This window comes from Haplochromis burtoni, unplaced genomic scaffold (genome assembly GCF_018398535.1).
Source record: "Haplochromis burtoni strain Fernald_Lab_line unplaced genomic scaffold, NCSU_Asbu1 Contig_169, whole genome shotgun sequence".
In the NCBI taxonomy this organism is placed as follows: Eukaryota; Metazoa; Chordata; class Actinopteri; order Cichliformes; family Cichlidae; genus Haplochromis; species Haplochromis burtoni.
Window position 1 is genome coordinate 699,310 of NW_024582530.1, and position 18,787 is coordinate 718,096.

General features: G+C 40.9%; 3 protein-coding genes and 1 long non-coding RNA gene across 5 annotated transcripts in view; 1 reads left to right on the top strand and 3 right to left on the bottom strand.

Moving 5' to 3' along the window:
- Positions 1-1,286, bottom strand: part of bcar1 (BCAR1 scaffold protein, Cas family member) — a 43,894-nt gene extending 42,608 nt beyond the window's left edge. Inside the window, exon 1 of the mRNA XM_005933539.3 lies at positions 388-1,286. Within this exon, the coding sequence (XP_005933601.1) occupies positions 388-399 (12 nt within the window). The 5' untranslated portion in view covers positions 400-1,286. The remainder of the gene's footprint in view (positions 1-387) is intronic.
- Positions 1,287-3,665: 2,379 nt separating this feature from the next.
- Positions 3,666-14,235, bottom strand: cfdp1 (craniofacial development protein 1). Its single transcript, XM_005933536.2, has 7 exons — positions 13,998-14,235; positions 13,100-13,223; positions 12,647-12,872; positions 12,065-12,174; positions 10,319-10,450; positions 6,903-7,061; positions 3,666-5,184 (listed from the first exon to the last, which is right to left on the bottom strand). The coding sequence occupies exons 1-7, from the start codon at positions 14,065-14,067 to the stop codon at positions 5,094-5,096; spliced, it is 912 nt and encodes a 303-aa protein (XP_005933598.1). The 5' UTR covers positions 14,068-14,235; the 3' UTR covers positions 3,666-5,093.
- The window catches only part of LOC106633430, a 17,781-nt gene continuing 12,318 nt past the window's right edge, over positions 13,325-18,787 (top strand). The window contains exon 1 of the long non-coding RNA XR_001336725.2: positions 13,325-13,668. This is a non-coding gene — a long non-coding RNA (uncharacterized LOC106633430). The remainder of the gene's footprint in view (positions 13,669-18,787) is intronic.
- The window catches only part of LOC102300328 (carbohydrate sulfotransferase 1), a 17,996-nt gene continuing 15,661 nt past the window's right edge, over positions 16,453-18,787 (bottom strand). For both annotated transcript variants that reach the window (XM_005933538.3, XM_005933537.3), the window contains one exon: positions 16,453-18,141. In XM_005933538.3, the coding sequence (XP_005933600.1) occupies positions 17,805-18,141 (337 nt within the window). In that variant the 3' untranslated portion in view covers positions 16,453-17,804. The remainder of the gene's footprint in view (positions 18,142-18,787) is intronic.

An 18,787-nucleotide genomic window follows, 5' to 3' on the forward strand; every position in this document is an offset into this window, starting at 1 on the left:
GTGTGTGTGTGTGTGTGTGTGTGTGAGTCCAGCCCAGAAACACACACAAACTGTCGCCCACCACAGAGCCAGGCTCAGGCCTCACAGAGCTCCGGCACACTGGCTCGTCACCGTCCTTTACTAGCAGGCAGAGACTAGTTAAAGGTACACTCAACGTTAGCCTCATCAGCCATAGGCTCTCAGTCCATTTATGAATTAGAAATGCTTATTACATATTTGCTAATTATAGTGTGTAGCTGTTTCAATCGGTGCCAGGCTAACAGCAGCGACTGGGTGTGTGCTGTAGTGAGACAGCTGTCAGTGTTATGCGTGCTCCGTCCCTCTCCACAGAAAACGGCAAATATGAAACATGGGAGAGAGCAGCGACGTGTTTGCTGACATACTCACAGGAACAGACATTTTGCTGGTGCTCCTGCTTTAGACCGCTCGGTGCTTCGTCGCTTGCTGCTGATTTATTTAGCACTACCAATTGTTCTTGCTAGCTCTCCAAGTGTCAGTCCTCCGTTATCCCGTCCATAGTTAGCTCCAAAGAAAAGGCAAAGGTCCGGCCGGACACGGCGGCTGTGGGCTTCTTCAGACCGGAGTGTTTTAGTGCGGGATGTAGCGGCAGCATGAAAGCCTGTGCTGCCGCCTGAGTGTCAGCAGAGCCGGCTTCCGCCTCGTCTCCTGCCGCTCCCTTCTCTGTCCCAGATTCCTTCAAGGATATCTTTAGAAAAGCTTCCGCTCGGCCACAGGGACCGGGACCGCGCACATTCGTCAGAACAGCGTGCTGTCAGGTCCGTGCCGTTATCCACCGGGAGGAGAGCCGTGCCTGTCCCGGTCTACCGCCGTCCTCCAGCACGGATCATCCAGCGCTGCCTTAAAGGGACCGGCCTACATTTACGATACATGCGTGCTACCCTCTGGGGTATGCTGGGGTGTGTTTCCAGAAATACACGAAAAGACTACAGCGGTTCCGCGTCTTCGTGACCATTTACCACCGATAACCGATACAGACAACTGCTGTACCAGCCGTGCTGCTGGCCTTTGGCAGTATGAATGACATACAGCACCAACAGCACCGCACTGCTGGTACAGAGCCCGAAACATGCAGACAGCGGAGAACCCGCTGGCTAAGAAGAAGAAATGAAAATCATCCGTTATTGGGTAGCTTTCTCAGGAGATGGGTACTTTGTATCAAATTCAATTATAAGAAAACAGATGGAGTATTAATTAATGAAAACATTCATTTAACAAGATCACCATTATAGGTCCATGCATTTAAATCTCTCATGAAACACCAGACTCAAAAGCAGCTGTGCTGATCTCTGCTTACTGAAACCCCAAGATGATCACCAAACCAAACGACAGCTATGGTACCTGCTTTGCTAGAATAAGAGAATACATTAGTGTACAAAAACTGGCATAGGACAATCAATAGACCTTTGAGTTTATTGTTTTTATTTAAAGATGGATCAAATAAAACACACTTTGATGATCTTCACCTGATCAAATTTACACATTGCCTTTAGAATGTAGAAAATAAGAAATAAATGTGTGGATCATAGAAGTTTAAATCTTTTTTCTAAAAAAACAACAACAATAAAACCCCCATCATGCACTCATCCACTCCTGGGCTACAGTCTAGATTTGGAAACTATACCTCTGCATGCTTCATGTTACAAATATGGTGTTAATGCAGGAACTGAATTCATGTTCAGGAATTACACGATGGTTAGGACTGTTGTCTCACAGCAAGAACGTCTTGGGTTCGAATTCATCTGGCCGGGGCCTTGCTGTGCTGAGTTTGTATCTTCTCCCCATGTGTGCTCTCCAGGTACTCCAGCTTCCCCCCACAGTCCAAACACATGCGCTTAAGTTAACTGGTGATTCTAAAACTGAGTGTGAATAGCCGTCTGCCTCTCTGTGCTAGCCCTGTGACAGGCTGGCAACCTGGCCACGGTGTGTCCCCCACCTGCCCTATGGCAGCTGGGATAAGCCACTTAACTGGATAGGCAGAAGAGAAAAGAGAAAATATATTTTTATTGCACATAATGCTTGTGCCAAAAGTTGCTGACTTATAATATTTTATGATTTTCTTCTAATGAACGGTGGCTATGGGAGAAATGCCACTAGTCTTTGGGCTTACAGATAAAATTCAGAATCAAAGCCAAATTGGGAGCATGTCTATGAATGAAATAAAATGCTTTGTCTGCTGTGTTGTTTCAGTTGATTTCTATGGATGTTTAGTTTTTTTTTTAACTTTCAAATTCAAGCAATCTTTAACTTTTGACTTCAGAATGTCATGTGACCAGCTATAGCTGTTTTTTGTTCTTATACCCGAAAAAAAAATCCAAACTCCTCAAAATCCTGTGCACTTCTATAAAGCTTGTATTATTGGTATACCTACATGTTGCCACCCACCTCTGCTTTCGTTAAGTACCAACATCAAGTTCAATAAGTTTCCATAGTTTGGATTTTTTGATTTTAGTTAATAGGTCAGTGAACCTCCTTTCGATGTGAAGGAGCAGTGGAAGGAGGTGACTGACCAGTCAGTTGAGGTGGTTCGGGCATCTGACAAGGATGCCAGGTGTTGTGGGCATGTCCCACTGGGAGGAGGCCCCAGGGCAGACCCATGGACACGCTGGAGAGATATCTGTTGGCTGGCCTGGGACCGCCTTGGTGTTCCCCCGGACAAGCTGGAGGAGGTGGCCGGGGTGAGGGAGGTCTGGGCTTCTCCGTTTGGGCTACTCCCCCTGCAACCCGACCCCGGATAAGCGAAAGAAGGAAGGATGAATGGATGGACAGTCACCTCCCACTCTTCAACAGAAACTGCAAGCAGTTGCCTCAGTCCCCCAGGGCTTAAACTTGAAACATCTTACTTCTTGTCTGGAGTGTGTAAACATGCTGCGCCGTATGCTAATTTCCAGTGACTCACAGCAACTACAAATAACCAAAATCACAGCTCAGACGCTTTCATCTTGAGGCAAACCAACCACCTTCCACAAAATTTGCAATGCTCAACACTTGTCTATCAGTGTCTCAGGGAGCAAGTTCACAAAGCAATGTGCAGCGCTTGATGTGGGGTTCACAGTCACTGACCCCGAGGTCAACGTGTATTTTAAGTAAGTGATGTGGGAAGCTGCTGTGGAGAATGCCAGAAGTTCAAAGGTCAGCTACAAATGTTTTGGACCAAGCTTTAACATGAATGTGTTTCACCCAGCTGTTTGTGTTTGTCCTTACACACTGCTAATATCAGCACCAATCTTTAATAAGAGTTCTTGTTCTCTAAATTTACATGGATTTAAGTGTTTCTGAAGAAACATAAACATAGTTTTTTCTTTAAATCTAGCAGTGCTTGCTAGTGGTATTTCAAGATGACTGCAGCAATGTTGGTTCAGTCTCATCTTCTTCCATGACGCAGTGGCCCGGTTACCACAGCTGTAACTATGCTGCAGTAATCCCACTTGCAGTTTCTTTAAGACCTGCACGTTCTGGTTACTGCTGTTAGCTACACTGTTAGCATCTTTCAGAGGTCATCATCAGAAGCTTCAGCAGAGCAATAGTTTTACTTTCAGCTGCCACAACCTGCAGTTCAGCTGAATCTATTTAAATAGTGAGAGAAGACTTTGAAAGTGTTAATACAGAGATTGGCAGAGCTGTGAAAATAAGAAAACTTCAGATGCTACACTGACAACCACATATTATTTAATCATTACTACATTTTGGTTCATTAAAAATACTGGCATGAAACCAAATGACTTGTTTATTTTGATTTGAGTGTGTGCACTGCTGTGGGTGGGAGAACTGCACTTGTTGTTGTTGAATGCAGTAGCTACACTTTTGGAAAGGCAGAACTCGCACATTCACGGTCACCGCCATTCAGCTGAAAACCAGCCAATTGATCGGTGCATCTCTACTGAAAAGACTCACTCTGTTCATCTATATGTGCAGAATCATTACATGTGATGTGCAAACTATTTTTTCTTGAACATTTAAATGTCATATGTCTGCAGTGTTAATAATAAGGCCTTTTTTTGTAAATCAGTAACACTACAAACTGCTAACTGTACACAGTGGTTTTTATAATGAGCTTCAAACTCTGCAAAATACAGATTTGTTTTCATGATAATCTGAATAATGTTAAACACAAAACTATCCTGATTCTATTGATGAAAGCAATAAGACAGTTCAAACGGTTTTCCTTAATTGATAAAACACCAGAGGTACAACCACACACACACACACACACACACACACGAGGACCAGGAAACACAGAAACGTCCAATCAGTCTCACTTTCTGTTGCAGCTATTTGTCCACTGAACCTAACGGATACGTTTGCTTATCACAAACAAAAAAATACTATTACTAATACTAAAATTCTACGAAGTACACTTTGATCTGTGAATCAGCCAGCAGACTGAGGTACTTAACGGTCTTATGGATGAAGTAACATTTTTTCTTTTAATAAACAGCAGCTGTAACGTACCATATTATGATTCAGCTATTTTGGAGTCATCAATATGGTGAGTATTACCACTACTGCATGGCTCTGCTTTGAGCTCACTGAAAACAAAATTATTGTGTTTGTGGTTTTGGTCGGCACCAACAAAGATACATAATTACAGCCTCTACCCTAACAAGACAGACAGATTGTCTGAGTCCTTGTGCTTCTTGGCCTGTCAGGTTTTACACTATAGATGGTGTAATGTTCCCAGATCCTGAGTGGTATTAAAGTTCAATAACAGAGAGAAATTATGCAAAAAAAAAAAAAGAAAAAAAAAGAAAAAAGAAAAGAAAAATTACAATAAACCAGTGTGGTTTTTAATCCGTCCTTGAGGTCTTAAACCAGCCACTTGAGGAAGCAGGAGGGATGCAGTGTTAAGGTCTGAGATTCGTTATTGGTTACACAAGGATGGAAGCACACGCAGCAACCCTCCTTCATACAAACTGAGCCTATTAATATACCGGGCCTGAAATAGACTCGAGCGAGAACAGTAGTTTGAGCTCACTGTAAAGGGACAACAGCACCTGTCTCATTAGAGAAAGAAAGAGAGCTGCAGGAAAGAAAAAAAAAAGCTGTTCTCTGTGCAAGTGTGTTGTCAGTCTGTGTCATTGCTTCATATTGCTCAGCCGTACTGCCTTTTCCAATTCAAACTGGCGGTGGTCGACACGCTCCAAGAAATTCTTCCGCTCCACATACCTAAGCACACACAAACAGAAAAGAACAGAAACATCAGACCTACTTTTATCAATCCAGGTACTGCAGGCTGTTGTCATTTACTAAAGAAGCACAGTGTCACCCCCGTGTTTTAGGGTGGCTCTATTGCACATATATGCATAAGGTGCTACTAGGTGAGCTCATTCATTGTGAACGACAGGGGCAGAGTTTAGTAGAACAGTGTTCAACTGGCACAAGTGTGCAGCTGTAAAAGTCATCTTGTGACTCATCACTGCTGCCTCACTCTGCATGTTCACAGCCTGATGAGATGAGGATGCATCTTGTTTTACAGGCAGCCAGATTACTCACATTTCTACAAAGACAGTGGAACACAATGAAAATGCCTCATGTCAGTAAACAGAGCATCTGTTTTTAACTCTCTCTGGTATTTCATCTTTAAAAAACAAACTGTAATAACTGTAAAAAAAAAACAAACAGTATAACATACTGTACTGTTTTGGTTGGCAGACTATTCACACACTCACTACTCGATCTACTGATTGCTGAGATGCCAGTTTGCACTGCTCTTGGTATAATGCTGGTCAGTGCTGAAATGAACCGACTGCTTTGTTTAGAAATGCAAGATTAATGTTTATGGTCAGCCTCATTAGGGACTAACTCAACGCTATAATGTTACAGCAGAAATGAGATCCTCACAACACTTATCAACCTTTTCCACTAGGACCTACTCAGATTGGCTCGACACGGTTTTTAGGGTTTTTCATTAGGTGATGGCACCTGGTACCAGGTACTTCTTTTCATACCTACTTTCTTCCACACCTTGCGATCAAAAAATAAATAAAATAAAAAAAATGGAGTGATACTTGCCTGCCTGCCTGCTATCTTTGTGCAACTGCTAAAAGTTGAAGCGTTTTTGCTGTTAACATGCAAAAGATTGATAACTTATGTTTATTTACCATGCTATAAAATTAAGTACATGATCTCGACCCATTTAGAGCACAAGCAGACATCTCCACTTTTTTTTTACTGGCACAGAAGTAATACACAACCAATATGATAAGTAAGAACAATTACATTCAATTTCATTTTATTTATATAGTGCCAAATCACAACAATTACCTTAAGGAATGTTATATTGTAAGGTGAAGGCCCTAAAATGACCTCTTGTGAGCAGGTACTTGGCGAATGTGGAAAGAAAAAACTCCTTTTTAAAGGGAAGAAACCTGCAGCAGAACCAGGCTCAGGGAGGGGAAGTCATCTGCTGCAACCAGCAGATTCTCCCTCCACAAATAAACCATTTCTCTGCAAATTCTCAGTTAGCTATTTGACAGCTAGTCTTTCAAGAATTTGAAAATAAGAGGAAGGTTGGAAATTTCTCTATAGTTAGCCAAGATGAGGCTGAGGAAAGACTTCTTAAAGAAATGGTTTAACTACAGCCACCTTGAAAGCATGTGGTAGCCAGTTAATAATTATTGGAAGGAGTTTGATAACATCAGTAGGAGAGTCTAAAGAAATATGAGCTGTTATTAAATATTAAATACGTTATTAAGGTTGTTTTACTTAATGATATGTCTGTAGGACAGGCGTACTTCCTTTTTTCTTTTTGTTCAGTTCAAGTATGATAAATAAATATATACAAATCTTACTAAATTATTTTGTCACATGACAACATCCAGTTTTGATGAACATCCCTCTGGACCACAGTGAGCATTACTTCACACATGCTGAAACTCTCTTACCCTTCTCTGCCTCTGTTGTGGATAGCCAGCTCCTCGGTGATGCCCTCCTCAGATTTAAAAGCATCCCAGTCCATTTTTGACTTTTCCAATGTACTCATTTTCTGTTTCTTTCCCCCAATACGACTTAGGACATTTGACATGCCTGCTGGACGCTTAGTACTGAAATCAGAAAGAGAAGCCTTTAGGTGACCCACCAAATTCACACCCTTAAGATTTGAAATTCAAGGTCAGTTTAACTGTCATTAAGGTTGCATAACAAACTTGCAGATGTGGCTTTATGAAAACAAACAAAAAACACTTAAAAACATTGAAAAAGAAAAGATAAGAAAAGAAAAGAAAAACTATTTTGATTCAAAAAGCTGATGGAAAAATTGTTCAGAGATTTTGGTCCATATTGACATGATAACATCATGTTTAAGAAACTAGTTTAAGATGATTTAAACTTTGTGACAGAGTGTGTTGGGTACACTAAAGGGGCAGACAGTGATAGGTCAGCAACAATACTGTAGATGAATAATGCACAGTTGATACTAGATACAAAGAGGCAAAGGGTGCAAAATGACCATTATAAAAACCCTTACACCACCAACAGCAGTCTGACTAGTGTTTCCAAAATCTCATATCCCGATATAAGACATCTATCGTCCCGATAACGATATAAATCACAAAAATGTAACACGTTCTGTAAATTCTGTGAATCTCGGGCAGCTCGACTTGCGTGAAGTTTTTCCAGCTGGGCATCGTGTAGCTGGAGTCGAGTGTTTTAACTGATGCATGAAACGATACATTTTTAGACATAAGTTGTAACGGCCGCCATTTTCTTTGTGAGTATTTATTACACGGCGTGCTGCGGGGAAAAGCCTGTTCTAACGTTTGAGTCTAAGGTTTGTTTTTTAGCACCTGACGGCTCTTTTTTGCTTCTCGTCTGCATACTCTTTCACATAATTCAGTTTATTTTGAAAAGTCTCAACAGGATCTTGAGCTTTATTGTGAAAGGCTTATGTGGAAAATAAACAAGCGGACATGCGATGGTGTTACCATCGTTGTTGCTAATGACAACGCATAAAAACAGGCGCTTGTCCGTCTGTAGTGTGGTTATATTAAATATAAGAGAAAGAGAGAACTTTAAGAAATTAATATAGCCACCACAGTGACCATCAAAACGATGAAAAAATATTGCTGTAAACAGTTTATTTTGTGACACCACAAAACAAACGATAGCGTAAAATGAAACGATAGACGTTTTTATATCGTCATCTGAGATATATCGTTATATCGAACAGCCCTACTGTCAGCTTGGTTTTCAAGTTTCTCGCCACGCTTCTATATCACAGGCTGAACGTGGACACAGACTCTTATAGTTTTATGAGGACAGTACATAAACACAGACTGGGGCAATTATTAACAGAATGAATTCATTTTTGAGTAATTGCCCAGCTGTAACTTGCAACATCTTTCTCCCCCATTTTAGTTATTTGTGTTACAGGTACAGTTAATGCAGTGGCCCCTGAGTGTAGTACAGTATCTCATATAGTCTAAGGAGGTTGGAAACATGGCAACTGGACTTCTTTCTTTCCCAGCTCCACTACCATGACCTGGATGACTAAAAAATAAACACAGACAGCATACTGCAGAAATTAATTTATGAAGGACCAACAGCTTCTATGGTCAGACTTCTCTCTCACACACACACTTATTACTGCCAGCTTATATAACAGCACATACCAACACTATCATCTAAATCTACAAATAAATGATAACTACACAACCTCAACAAGGACTGATGATGGGGTGGTGCTAATGAGTCTTTCCTGTTGTGTTCCCTTTTACACACACACACACACACACACACACACACACACACACACACACACACACACACACACACACACACACACACACACACAGCTGAGATAAACAGGCAATGGCTTGTAAAGCACCATACTTCCTGTAAGCTGGAAGATGATTTCCTGTGTCTGGGGTGGAAGATGTGCACATCCTTAGCTGACTTATTACCGTGGCAACAAAAAGTATTGGAAATACTATTGTATTGGAAGTTGCAAATGGAAAAAAGCATTGCAGAGCATACAGCGGGATAGTGTAGCTGGATTTCACTGTTATCTGAATGGGGTGAGGTGAAGCACAGCTGGCACTAGTGCTACTCCAGATGTGTGTTTGACATGCAACAAAATCTGTTGCATACAGGTCACAGGAGCCGTCTGTGCTCTCACTGGATCAAGTCTGCACAGGCTTGAGGTCTTGGGAGCTTCAGTGATTTTTAAATAATGATGATGATCTGCAGATACGCAAATATGACCAGAGCTAGACTGATTACGCAGAAGAGTGTTGGTGGGATGACAGCACGTATAAGGTCTCCTGTCTCACCCAAAGGGTGCGCTGGGACAAACCAGTCTCACGGGAGTGTGAAGACTACGTCAAAAATCCTGTCGAACACCAGTGCTACTCCTCAGGATCTTAGCAGACACACGTGTATTATCAATTTGAAAGTCCTAGGTGACTTCCTTTTTGAGTTAACGCATTCACAAGATTCTCAGATAACTTGACCTCTGACCTTGAGTTCAAGGTCACTGAGATTCAAGCTCGCCCAAGATTTTTAGAAGATGCAGCCATGGTGTCAATTTGAGAGTCCTACGTTGCCTGGTTCTCAAGTTATCACCTTCACAAACTTGGGCGTCCACGTCGCCCGCCGGGTGACAATAATACTCCATGAGTCTTTTGTGGCTGAGGGATAAAAACTGATCAGCAACAAGGAATGTGATGCCGAAAGGTGACACAGGACCAGAATGTAAATAATATGAGGAAAGTCACCAAACCTAAACAATATCTAGCTATATCACAATTCTTAAAAACAACAGTTTTTTATTATACTAATAGAAAACTTCGCTCTCAGACTGTGGGCTTACCTGTGGTTCCTAGGATATTTAAAAGTGGAATGGCACACAGAGTGTTCAGCCATCAGGCGCCACTCCTGTGAAACCAGCTCCCACTTTGGATTTAGGAGACAGACACCCTTCTCTACTTGTAAGATTAGACTTAAAACTTTCCTTTTTGATAAAGCAGAGCACTTAAGACTGGATTCAGGTGGTACAGAATCCTCCTTTCTAGGCTCAGGCTGCTGGGGGACTCCCCGTGATGGACTGACAATTTCTTTTCCACTCCTTAAGGCCTTTACACACTAGATTTTTTCGGACTCACCTATTCTTATTGCAACCATCCACACCGACTGTGCAGTTTTACAGTACAAATTTTTAGCATTTATTTCTTCAAACCAATCTTGATTTTTCAGCATTTTTTAAGCAACAACCACGCTCGTGCACTGGTACTAAATATCCAATGATATGGAAATGGTAGAGTAATCCTGCAGCAGTAATAATCCTAGATGAGTATTTGTGTACCTGGAACCAGGGAGTGGTGGAGAGCAGGGTGATGACATCTTCTCTTTGTCGCTCTTCTCGTCCTCTTTGATGCTCTGGCTCTTGAGATAACTCTTTGCTTCCCTGGAGTCAGCTGAAACCTCTTTATTCACCCTGAAAGATGGAGACAAATGTGTATTCTGTTAAACTGTATTAAAAAAAACATGCAGACAGATAAAAACTGCTTCAGTATCCAGCAAGCCTATGGAGCACACCTTTCCATTAAACATCATTAAACAACAAAAACAGAGGGAGTTCCAGGTCTTAAACGTGTAAGTAGTGTGTGATACAGTGAGATTAGACTCATGCATACAAGAGAAACATGTAGAGCAAAGACTTGCACCGTGTTCTTCAACATAATAACTGCTGGATAAACCAGGTATTACATATAGACTCAACAATGCAGTCACATAAATGCAGGCTAAAGGAATCTTCATGAATAGTCTGTGAGTAATTTATGATATAGGATCTTCCCCCAATCTTTGTGCACAAAATGGGCTTAAATTTTAGGCATGTAAGCATACTGCCATCAGCCCATACTGTGCTAGATGGACAGGGAGTTAAACGATGCACTTTAGAAGTTCCATGAGTACTTGCGCAGCACAGATGCTAGAAAATTCTCAGTGGTTGGCTGAAAGCCGGAATAACAACAGAAAATGTTCTCAAATCCATGATTCTGATTGAAAGTCATTAAAAATCAAGTCTTCCACTGCCCGTTTAAAGACTTAGGACTACAGTACACTTTGCCATCACGTCACACACTACTGTAGCTGAGTTTCACCAGAGCGCACAAACACAAAACTAACCTTTCCATGAGTCCGAGGCACGCTTTCATGACCATAATGCCTCTAAGCAACTGGAGACACATAAACAAGATGTCTGTGTCAAAACTGAATAGAGCAAACAGGGCCAACAGCAGGAGGGTTTCATATTTGCAGCTTAACAACCCCCCCCCCAAAAGACTGTAAGAACTATAAGCATTTGGAGCCTGTGTACAGATGAAAGTATCAAAAAATCAAGCCAAAGCAGCTTTTATTTATTCCATGGCTCAGTCAGCATATAATTTATGGTCAAGCTGCAGCTTCCTCTCTCTATCACGAAAAGACATCCAACAGCACAACGATGCAGCCCAACAAAACTGTGTTTTCTAAGCCAATTTTCTTCATATTCATTAAAGAAAAGAAACTTGAAATCCTTCGATTGTCTGCTGTTGAGGTCAACTGTATTCTAGGAATATCATTTTCAAGAGAACTCTTTAATATCTCGAACATATTGTGATATCGGGTGCTGTGTTGTTACCATAGCAATATAGCCTTTAAAACTCTGGGGTCAAAACTGAAGTCACCTTACTAACTACAAATACTGCTTCACAATGCAGGCCCCAGGGCTCCCTATCACTTTGAAATGTTGCATTAATATGATGATAACCAGATTAAGGCATAATGCTGGAATGCTACTGTTCGCAAATAACCACTGCTTAAAAAAACAAAAACACATAATCTTTGTACCACACTTCTTCATTTAAATAACAGTATTTTCAAGTTTTACTAGTGTCAGAAACTAAGCACATCTCTGGACTGTGTGGACATAAGAGTTTAGCCGACGCTCATTCACAAAATGGTCCTGTTCTTACCGACTGAGACATCCGCCTACTGCACTGCCATCAGACCAGATGGTGTGTGTCCACCTGCTGATTAGTGTGCAAATGCTTTTAAAACAGAAGCTTACCGAACCTCCTCGCCTGCAAAGTCAAAAACTTTGGTGATGGTGACTTTAGCAGGACCTGACGACTTCGTTTCAGTCACCATAGAAACAGTCTTGGAAACTGTGGAATCATCCTGAAGACAAAAACAAAAGAACGATACTAGAAAGTAAGTATATAGAAAACAGACACACAGAGAACAATGCTGTTCAACACAACAATGCTCCAATGTGAGTTTAATCAACTTGATATTTTGCAAGTTGTTTTCCCAGTTAGAGACCAGATTAAAACAGCAGCCTCACAGTGCCCAAACTACAGAGCCCACAAGTGTCTCTCCCCTGATTTCATCTTCCTTTGCTGTTGGGCAAGACTAGTGCCAACTTGAGTTACTACACCATCTTGTGGTGCAAATTGGTATCGAATCAAAGTCTGTTCAGCTCAGCTTCAATTTGAAAACCCCCACACACAGATATTTTGGACATAAGATGACTAAAAGTGTTCATGTCTCAAAGGTGGTTCATGCAAATCAAAGCAATCATCCAAGCTTTAAATTCGAACACATTTAAAAACCTGGCAAAATGAAATATCAAAGTTTCAAAGATATTTACCTTCTGTGCGGTACCCGACTGTGGTGCAGACTCTTTGGGTCTGGATCCAACGTCAGATAAGAAACTGGCCCAAAGTTCATCTGACTTTTTCTTCTGTTTTGCTTCATCATCCTGAGCCTTTGCCTTAGTGGGTGTTTTCACTTCTTCTTGTGGGTTATCCGCCTCTTTAGCTCCACCAACATCTTCATCGTTGTCGTCTACTTTCAGTAATCTCTTCTTTCTCTTTCTGTAAATGTTTTAAGTGACACCAGCGACTAAAACTCAAGATCATGAGGATCTGATGACATTTACTTTTTTTGGACATCAACTGTAGTCTATTTTATGAAGCCATAAAAAGTTTTACTTTCAAACAATGAAAATGGTCCAGTGTTCCCGCTATCAGAGAACAAACAGATTTAACTACATTTTCTCCATTTGGAAACACTGTCCTCTCATGCTGTCGAAACCTCTTACCTCACACTGATGTCCTTTTTCTTTTTTTTCTTGCTGATGGGCTCAGAATGGGGCACACTGTCATCCTCATGAAGAGGGTCCTCCTTCTCACACTCATTTATGTCATCCTCGCTGAGGTTATCATCTGAGGTGAAAAAGTACAGGAAGCAGTGTAAATGATGCGTAACAAGATCAATATCAAGAATAATCAAATCAACTTAACTGTACTAAGAGGGCATCATTTCATCAGGCTTTTTAATCAATGTGGATGTGAAACTGCATTTAAAGCTAACAATGAGAGTTAACTCAGCATGTTTTGACACAGCTGATTTGACTGATTAGCACTATTTTTTAAGTGAAGATTGTGACTTGAACCATATCACCAAGAGAACTCAGGCTTCATCTTGGTATATCAGGACTGCATCTGCCTGTTTGGACTGTATAATCTCACACCTGACTGAGCTTCCAGATTAACAGCTGCAGTCTGAGTTTTTCTACTAGAAAGTCTACAATAATCCAGGCTTTTTTTAAGCTGCCATGGCGATGTCAACTCCACGTTTTAGGGCTCCAAGTCACAAGTACTGAAGAGGGTGAGTAAGGCGCTTTTTGTAACTACTGTATAGCACTATTGCATGTGCTACTCAGGCTGTGTGCATTATTTTGTGAGTGTTTGCGTCTGGATCTGAATTTGATTTGATGCGAAAACAGTTGAATGGAAATCAAAAAACACTCGTAGCTTTCGAAGAATTTCTCAGCTTTAACATGCTTTATTTCAACACAGGGAAAGAGAGCCATCAATAACCATCAGTGTCAGTAACCATGTTTCTGCCTGTCGTTTGCAGCTCAGTTAATGATACTTAAGGTTCTTCTTTTCTTCACTGAATGGCAGAAACCTCACCATAGTGTTTACAGTCCTCACCTGATGGGACATAGTCTGCATCTTCATTCGACGAATATCCATCAGAGTCATAGTCGGAATAGTTCATCATGCTGTCACTGCTAATAAGTTCCTCCTCGCTAACGATGCAAAGTACAAACGTTACCCTTAAAACTCTGCGACGGGCATAAATAAACTGAACACCTGAAACATGTTAAACGAACGAAAATACAAAATGACTTCCGTTTCTTCTTCTTCGGCGGTTTGTCTTCTTCTTCTGGTTTAATGGCGGTTGGTAAACTATCTTAAGGAACATATGCGCCACCTACTGGACTGAAATGCGGCACAGAAGACAGGCGGGGAAAACGGAACGAAACAAACCCCGTGTATTAAATCTGTGTGCTTCATAGATGTCACTAGCTGGCCAAAGACTTGAAACAAAACCTCTGCAGGAAGACTGCTCTTAGCATCACAAGCTGGACAGATTCTGGCTGCTTGTAGTGAATACATAATCCAGCTGTGTTTGGCTGTTAACCCCTGGATCACCAATCCAGTGATAATTATTTCTTCTTCCCAGTTCTCAATCCGTGTATAAGAAGATACTTGAGTTCCATATACAATGTGCCTCATTCACCCATTCATACAAGGACTTTTTTTTTCTACACCTAAGTGCTTTCGGTCACACTAACATTCTAACATTCATATACATTCACACGCCACCCAAGCACTGGTTCAATATTTTGCCCAAGAATAATTTGGCATGCAGACTGACGCAGCCAGGGATCAAACCATCCACCCATCTTCTTCCGCTTATCCGGGGTCGCGGGGGCAGCAGCCTCCTCCAGCTTGCCCGGGGGAACACCAAGGAGTTCCCAGGCCAGCCGAGAGATATAATCTATTCAGTGTGTCCTGGGTCTGCCCGGTGGGACAAGCCCGAAACACCTTACCCAGGAGGCTCCCAGGACACATCCTTGTCAGATGTACGTACCACCTCAACTGGCTCCTTTCGATGTGAAGGAGCAGCAGCTCTACTCTGAGCCCCTCCTAGATGGCCAAACTTCTCACCCTATCTCTAAGGGAGAGTCAGCCACCCTTTGGAGGAAGCCCATTCCTCAAGTCCCCAAGTCTTGTATCCACCATCAGAAAGTGAAGCATGACAGTAATCAATTTTAGGGGAAATAAAAGCATGTAATGTCTCTGCATCAGCTAGAGAGAGGGGAACTGTACTCTGGCAATAACCTTAAGGTGATCTAAATCCTTAGTTACATTTCTGTCTTAGTTTCAGTTAAACGTCTGTGTTGCTCAAAACTAAGATCCTTGTCAAAGATGACGCCTACTGTTTGGAGATTTTTATTGCCAGTGATTGTAGGTGTTCTGACAGTTTCTTTCTCTGGGCTTCAGTACCAATAATTAAAACATCTGTTATGTGGTGTTTGAGGTTTTAAATGTTTTTTGCCATCCATGTTTTAATATAGGGCAGCTGTGGTGTAGGCGCTAGAGTGGGTTATCTACCAGTTGGAAAGCTAGTGTCAAGTATGTAGTCTGGGACAGTTGGCCTATGTGAAATTCTGTTTGAAGGTTCAGTGTGTAGGTTTTTGCCATTATGCAGCGAGCAAACAACCAAGAACCACTTACTGCTAAAGAGACAGAGTGAAAGTGCACAGTATATCCTTGGTTTCTCATCGCTTATTGTTGCAACCAGGAGGAGTACAAAAGTGTCTCCCTTGGGCTGTCTATCAGTCTATCAGCAACCAACCAACCAACCAACCCAGTGATGTTCATACCAGCACAAGAGTGGCTCTAACCTGAAGATTTATTTCCTAAAATCCAGCTTCATAGATAAATTTAAATCAGTGACTGTTTCAAGATGAAGAGCTCCATGGTGTAAATTAGCCTTTATACACGTATTGTTTCATGTCCACATTAAAACAAACTTGCATTCTCTTCCGCTTATCCTTGTCAGGGTTGTCAGGGGCTGGAGCCTATCCCAGCTACCATAGGGCGAGAGGCGGGGTACACCCTGGACAGGTCGCCAGCCTGACGCAGGGCTAACAAAACTTTTTGTTTTTTTACATCAATTTTTACATTAATTGTTGGACATTTTAGCATTTTCTTTTAAGCACAATCAATATCTAATGAGAACCCATCGGTTAGAAGAACTGATAACATATTTACGTGCTTTGATTTGACTCAAGTTTTATTTCCAGATTTGGGTACAGAAGTGCAAACTTTTCATTTAAAGGATCTATAAGAATGTGAAGACAGTTAACGCTCTAAAAATAAGGACATTAGCCATCTTTGGTTTAATGTAGTACCTAACCTGCCATATCCACTTCTTGCAATATATACTATTACTGTAAAATTACAAGCAGATTTGAAATCCAGAAAAATATTCTTGTGGAAACAAATCAGAAATATGCTACAAGAGTCATCTGAACTTGTAATGGATTACTTTTAAGAGCTTGTCATGTGATTGAAACAAGAATGAGGCTTCTTATTCCAGAAAATCCAAATATGTTTAATTTAAAACTTAAAACTTATTAAAATAGTTTGTAGCTGCACAAACAATGACTTCTTACATTAATTCAAGGTAATTTTAACAATTGATTGGAAATTAAATGTAGAATCTGTGTCTAGTGTGTAGTGAATGTGGGAAATGTGACATGTGGCACATTCAAGCTATTGTTGTATATACAAACTGTTGTACGACAACTTATCTAGTGAGAAGACCGACATTATTAACGAGTGAGAATATTTTGACATTTAAAGATCAAAAATCGATCATATTTTGAGATTTTTAATAACAAGGGGAAAAAAAGTTGATGTGTGTTGCAGCACTGTCCTTCAAAATGTGCACGGTAAAAATGTTGCTCTGTATAAACCGATCAAACTAAGAATAGACATTTATAACAGCGAGGACATTATTAAGAAGAATGGTTTAAGAGACTGACCCCTTAACCCTCAAATGCACACTTCAGGTCATTAGCAACCAAGGCCTTCTTAAAAGCTAGCAGCCATTTGTAGCTGCAGAGCAAAGCTCTAAACAGGTAAACACTGATGAAAATATAAAGAATAGTAAAATCAGTTTTGACCAATAGATCCTGACTCTTGGGCAGGAATTCCATATTGTTTCTAGAGCTCTTTTTCTTTGGCATTGTTCAAACTTTTCTAACGTTTTTGTCTAAAGATAGCAATTGACAAAGGAATTTAGTGTGCATGCCAGAACCTTCAGCTGATGTGACCAGGGCTCAAAAATAGAAGTCCCACCACTGCCAAAATAAATCAAGGCTCTAAACAGGTAAACAAAACAAATGAAAGTTGCCACATGATAGAGAAGTCCCATCTGTTCACCATCACACTGCAGTGATCGTGACCATGTGACTGTAAAAAATGTGATTAAGGGCTAAACACAATAAGTAACCAGGTACAGACAGGCTACACATTTGTCGGTTAAATTATTTAGCTGTATTATTTTTGCCACAATGAAGCCAATATATTCCAAACAGTATTTTGGGGGTTTTGATGCGGTAGCTGTAACTGAGGTAGGTAATGGCTCAGCAGTTAAATGAAAAATAATAAAGAAAATCAGTCAGATTAATAAATCAATAAATTAGGCAGTCAACAATAAGAGATTGCCAGAACTCTCCAGGTCACTAGAAAACACTAATGTAAAGGAGAGCATTTCTGATTGTTTTATTGAACTTTTATTTTTGAATAGATCTAGGGATAACTGTTCCACCATCACAGACAAGAGTGACCACAGCTGTGACTACACAGTCTCTCCCTTACAACAGTTCTGTCAAGTCTTGCTGGTTTTCTAAACCTCAGTTAACTATATTTGTCATTCGTTTAAAAAAAAGGGAGGAACGTCCGGTCCTCCACCAAAGAGTGTGAAAGATTTCTCAGTTCCCTGGGATGGAAGATGGTCTTGTATCCAAGGAGCCCCAGAAGTGGTTGACAGACAGTCTGCGTGTAAACCACCATATCAAAAGACAGCTTAACCCTCCAGTTCTCAGCATTCGCTGCAGAATCCCGAACTGTGGTGAATTTCTGCCAGGATGACAGACCACTGCTGCCCCGAGTGTTGTTGATGATCCAGTCTACCACATTGTGGTCTAGAACCAAACCAAGGAAGCTATAGAGCTCCTTTGTCTTTTGAAGAGGAAACCTGGCCAAGTCTTCATACCTGATCAAGGAAGAAAGTGCCATTGAGTATTTTATTTTTTTAAATAATGAACAAAGAAAATATATCACTCGCAGTAAATAACAATACTAAGCATTAGCATGTCAATGTGAAGTTGTTTGTCAAAAACAAATATAACAACATTCTGACTAAAAAGAAGGCAATAACCAAATAAGACCTGAATCTGGACAAAAGATAGTATATAGATATAGTTTTGACCTGTTATGAGTAGTGTCATTGCAGTTTCCCCGAGGCCTCAGTTGAAGACCTGACCTGTTAACATTTGTGGTATACTAAAAAGCTACTTTTGGTTGCTCCCTTATTCAAGAGCTTTCATCAATGAATAAATGAATTCACATATGTTGATTTGACAATTATTTTTTCTTTTCACCCTGAATTGTGAAGTCGGGGTTGGGGGTTCCTCTCTATTTCATTGTCAGTGCAGTATTTCAAAGTTTCGTTGTGCTCTAGAGTTTCTCTTCATTTGACTGAAGACTTGCTCACTTGCTCTTTGTCCTTAGATTTGGCTTCCCTGCCTCGTCAGCCTAGAGCAGGGGTGCGGCAACTCCAGGCCTCGAGGGCCGGTGTACTGCAGGTTTTAGATGTGTCCTTGATCCAACACAGCTGATTCAAATGGCTAAATTACCTC

What these genes read in the sequence shown, in the direction of transcription:
- cfdp1 (XM_005933536.2), bottom strand. Translation starts at nt 14,067, where the DNA reads ATGATGAACTATTCCGACTATGACTCTGATGGATATTCGTCGAATGAA. An exon ending in AGTCGGGTACCGCACAGAAG is followed by an intron (nt 12,175 to 12,646) that starts GTAAATATCTTT and finishes TTTTGTCTTCAG; the next exon opens with GATGATTCCACAGTTTCCAA. An exon ending in CCACCACTCCCTGGTTCCAG is followed by an intron (nt 7,062 to 10,318) that starts GTACACAAATAC and finishes TTCTGATTTCAG; the next exon opens with TACTAAGCGTCCAGCAGGCA.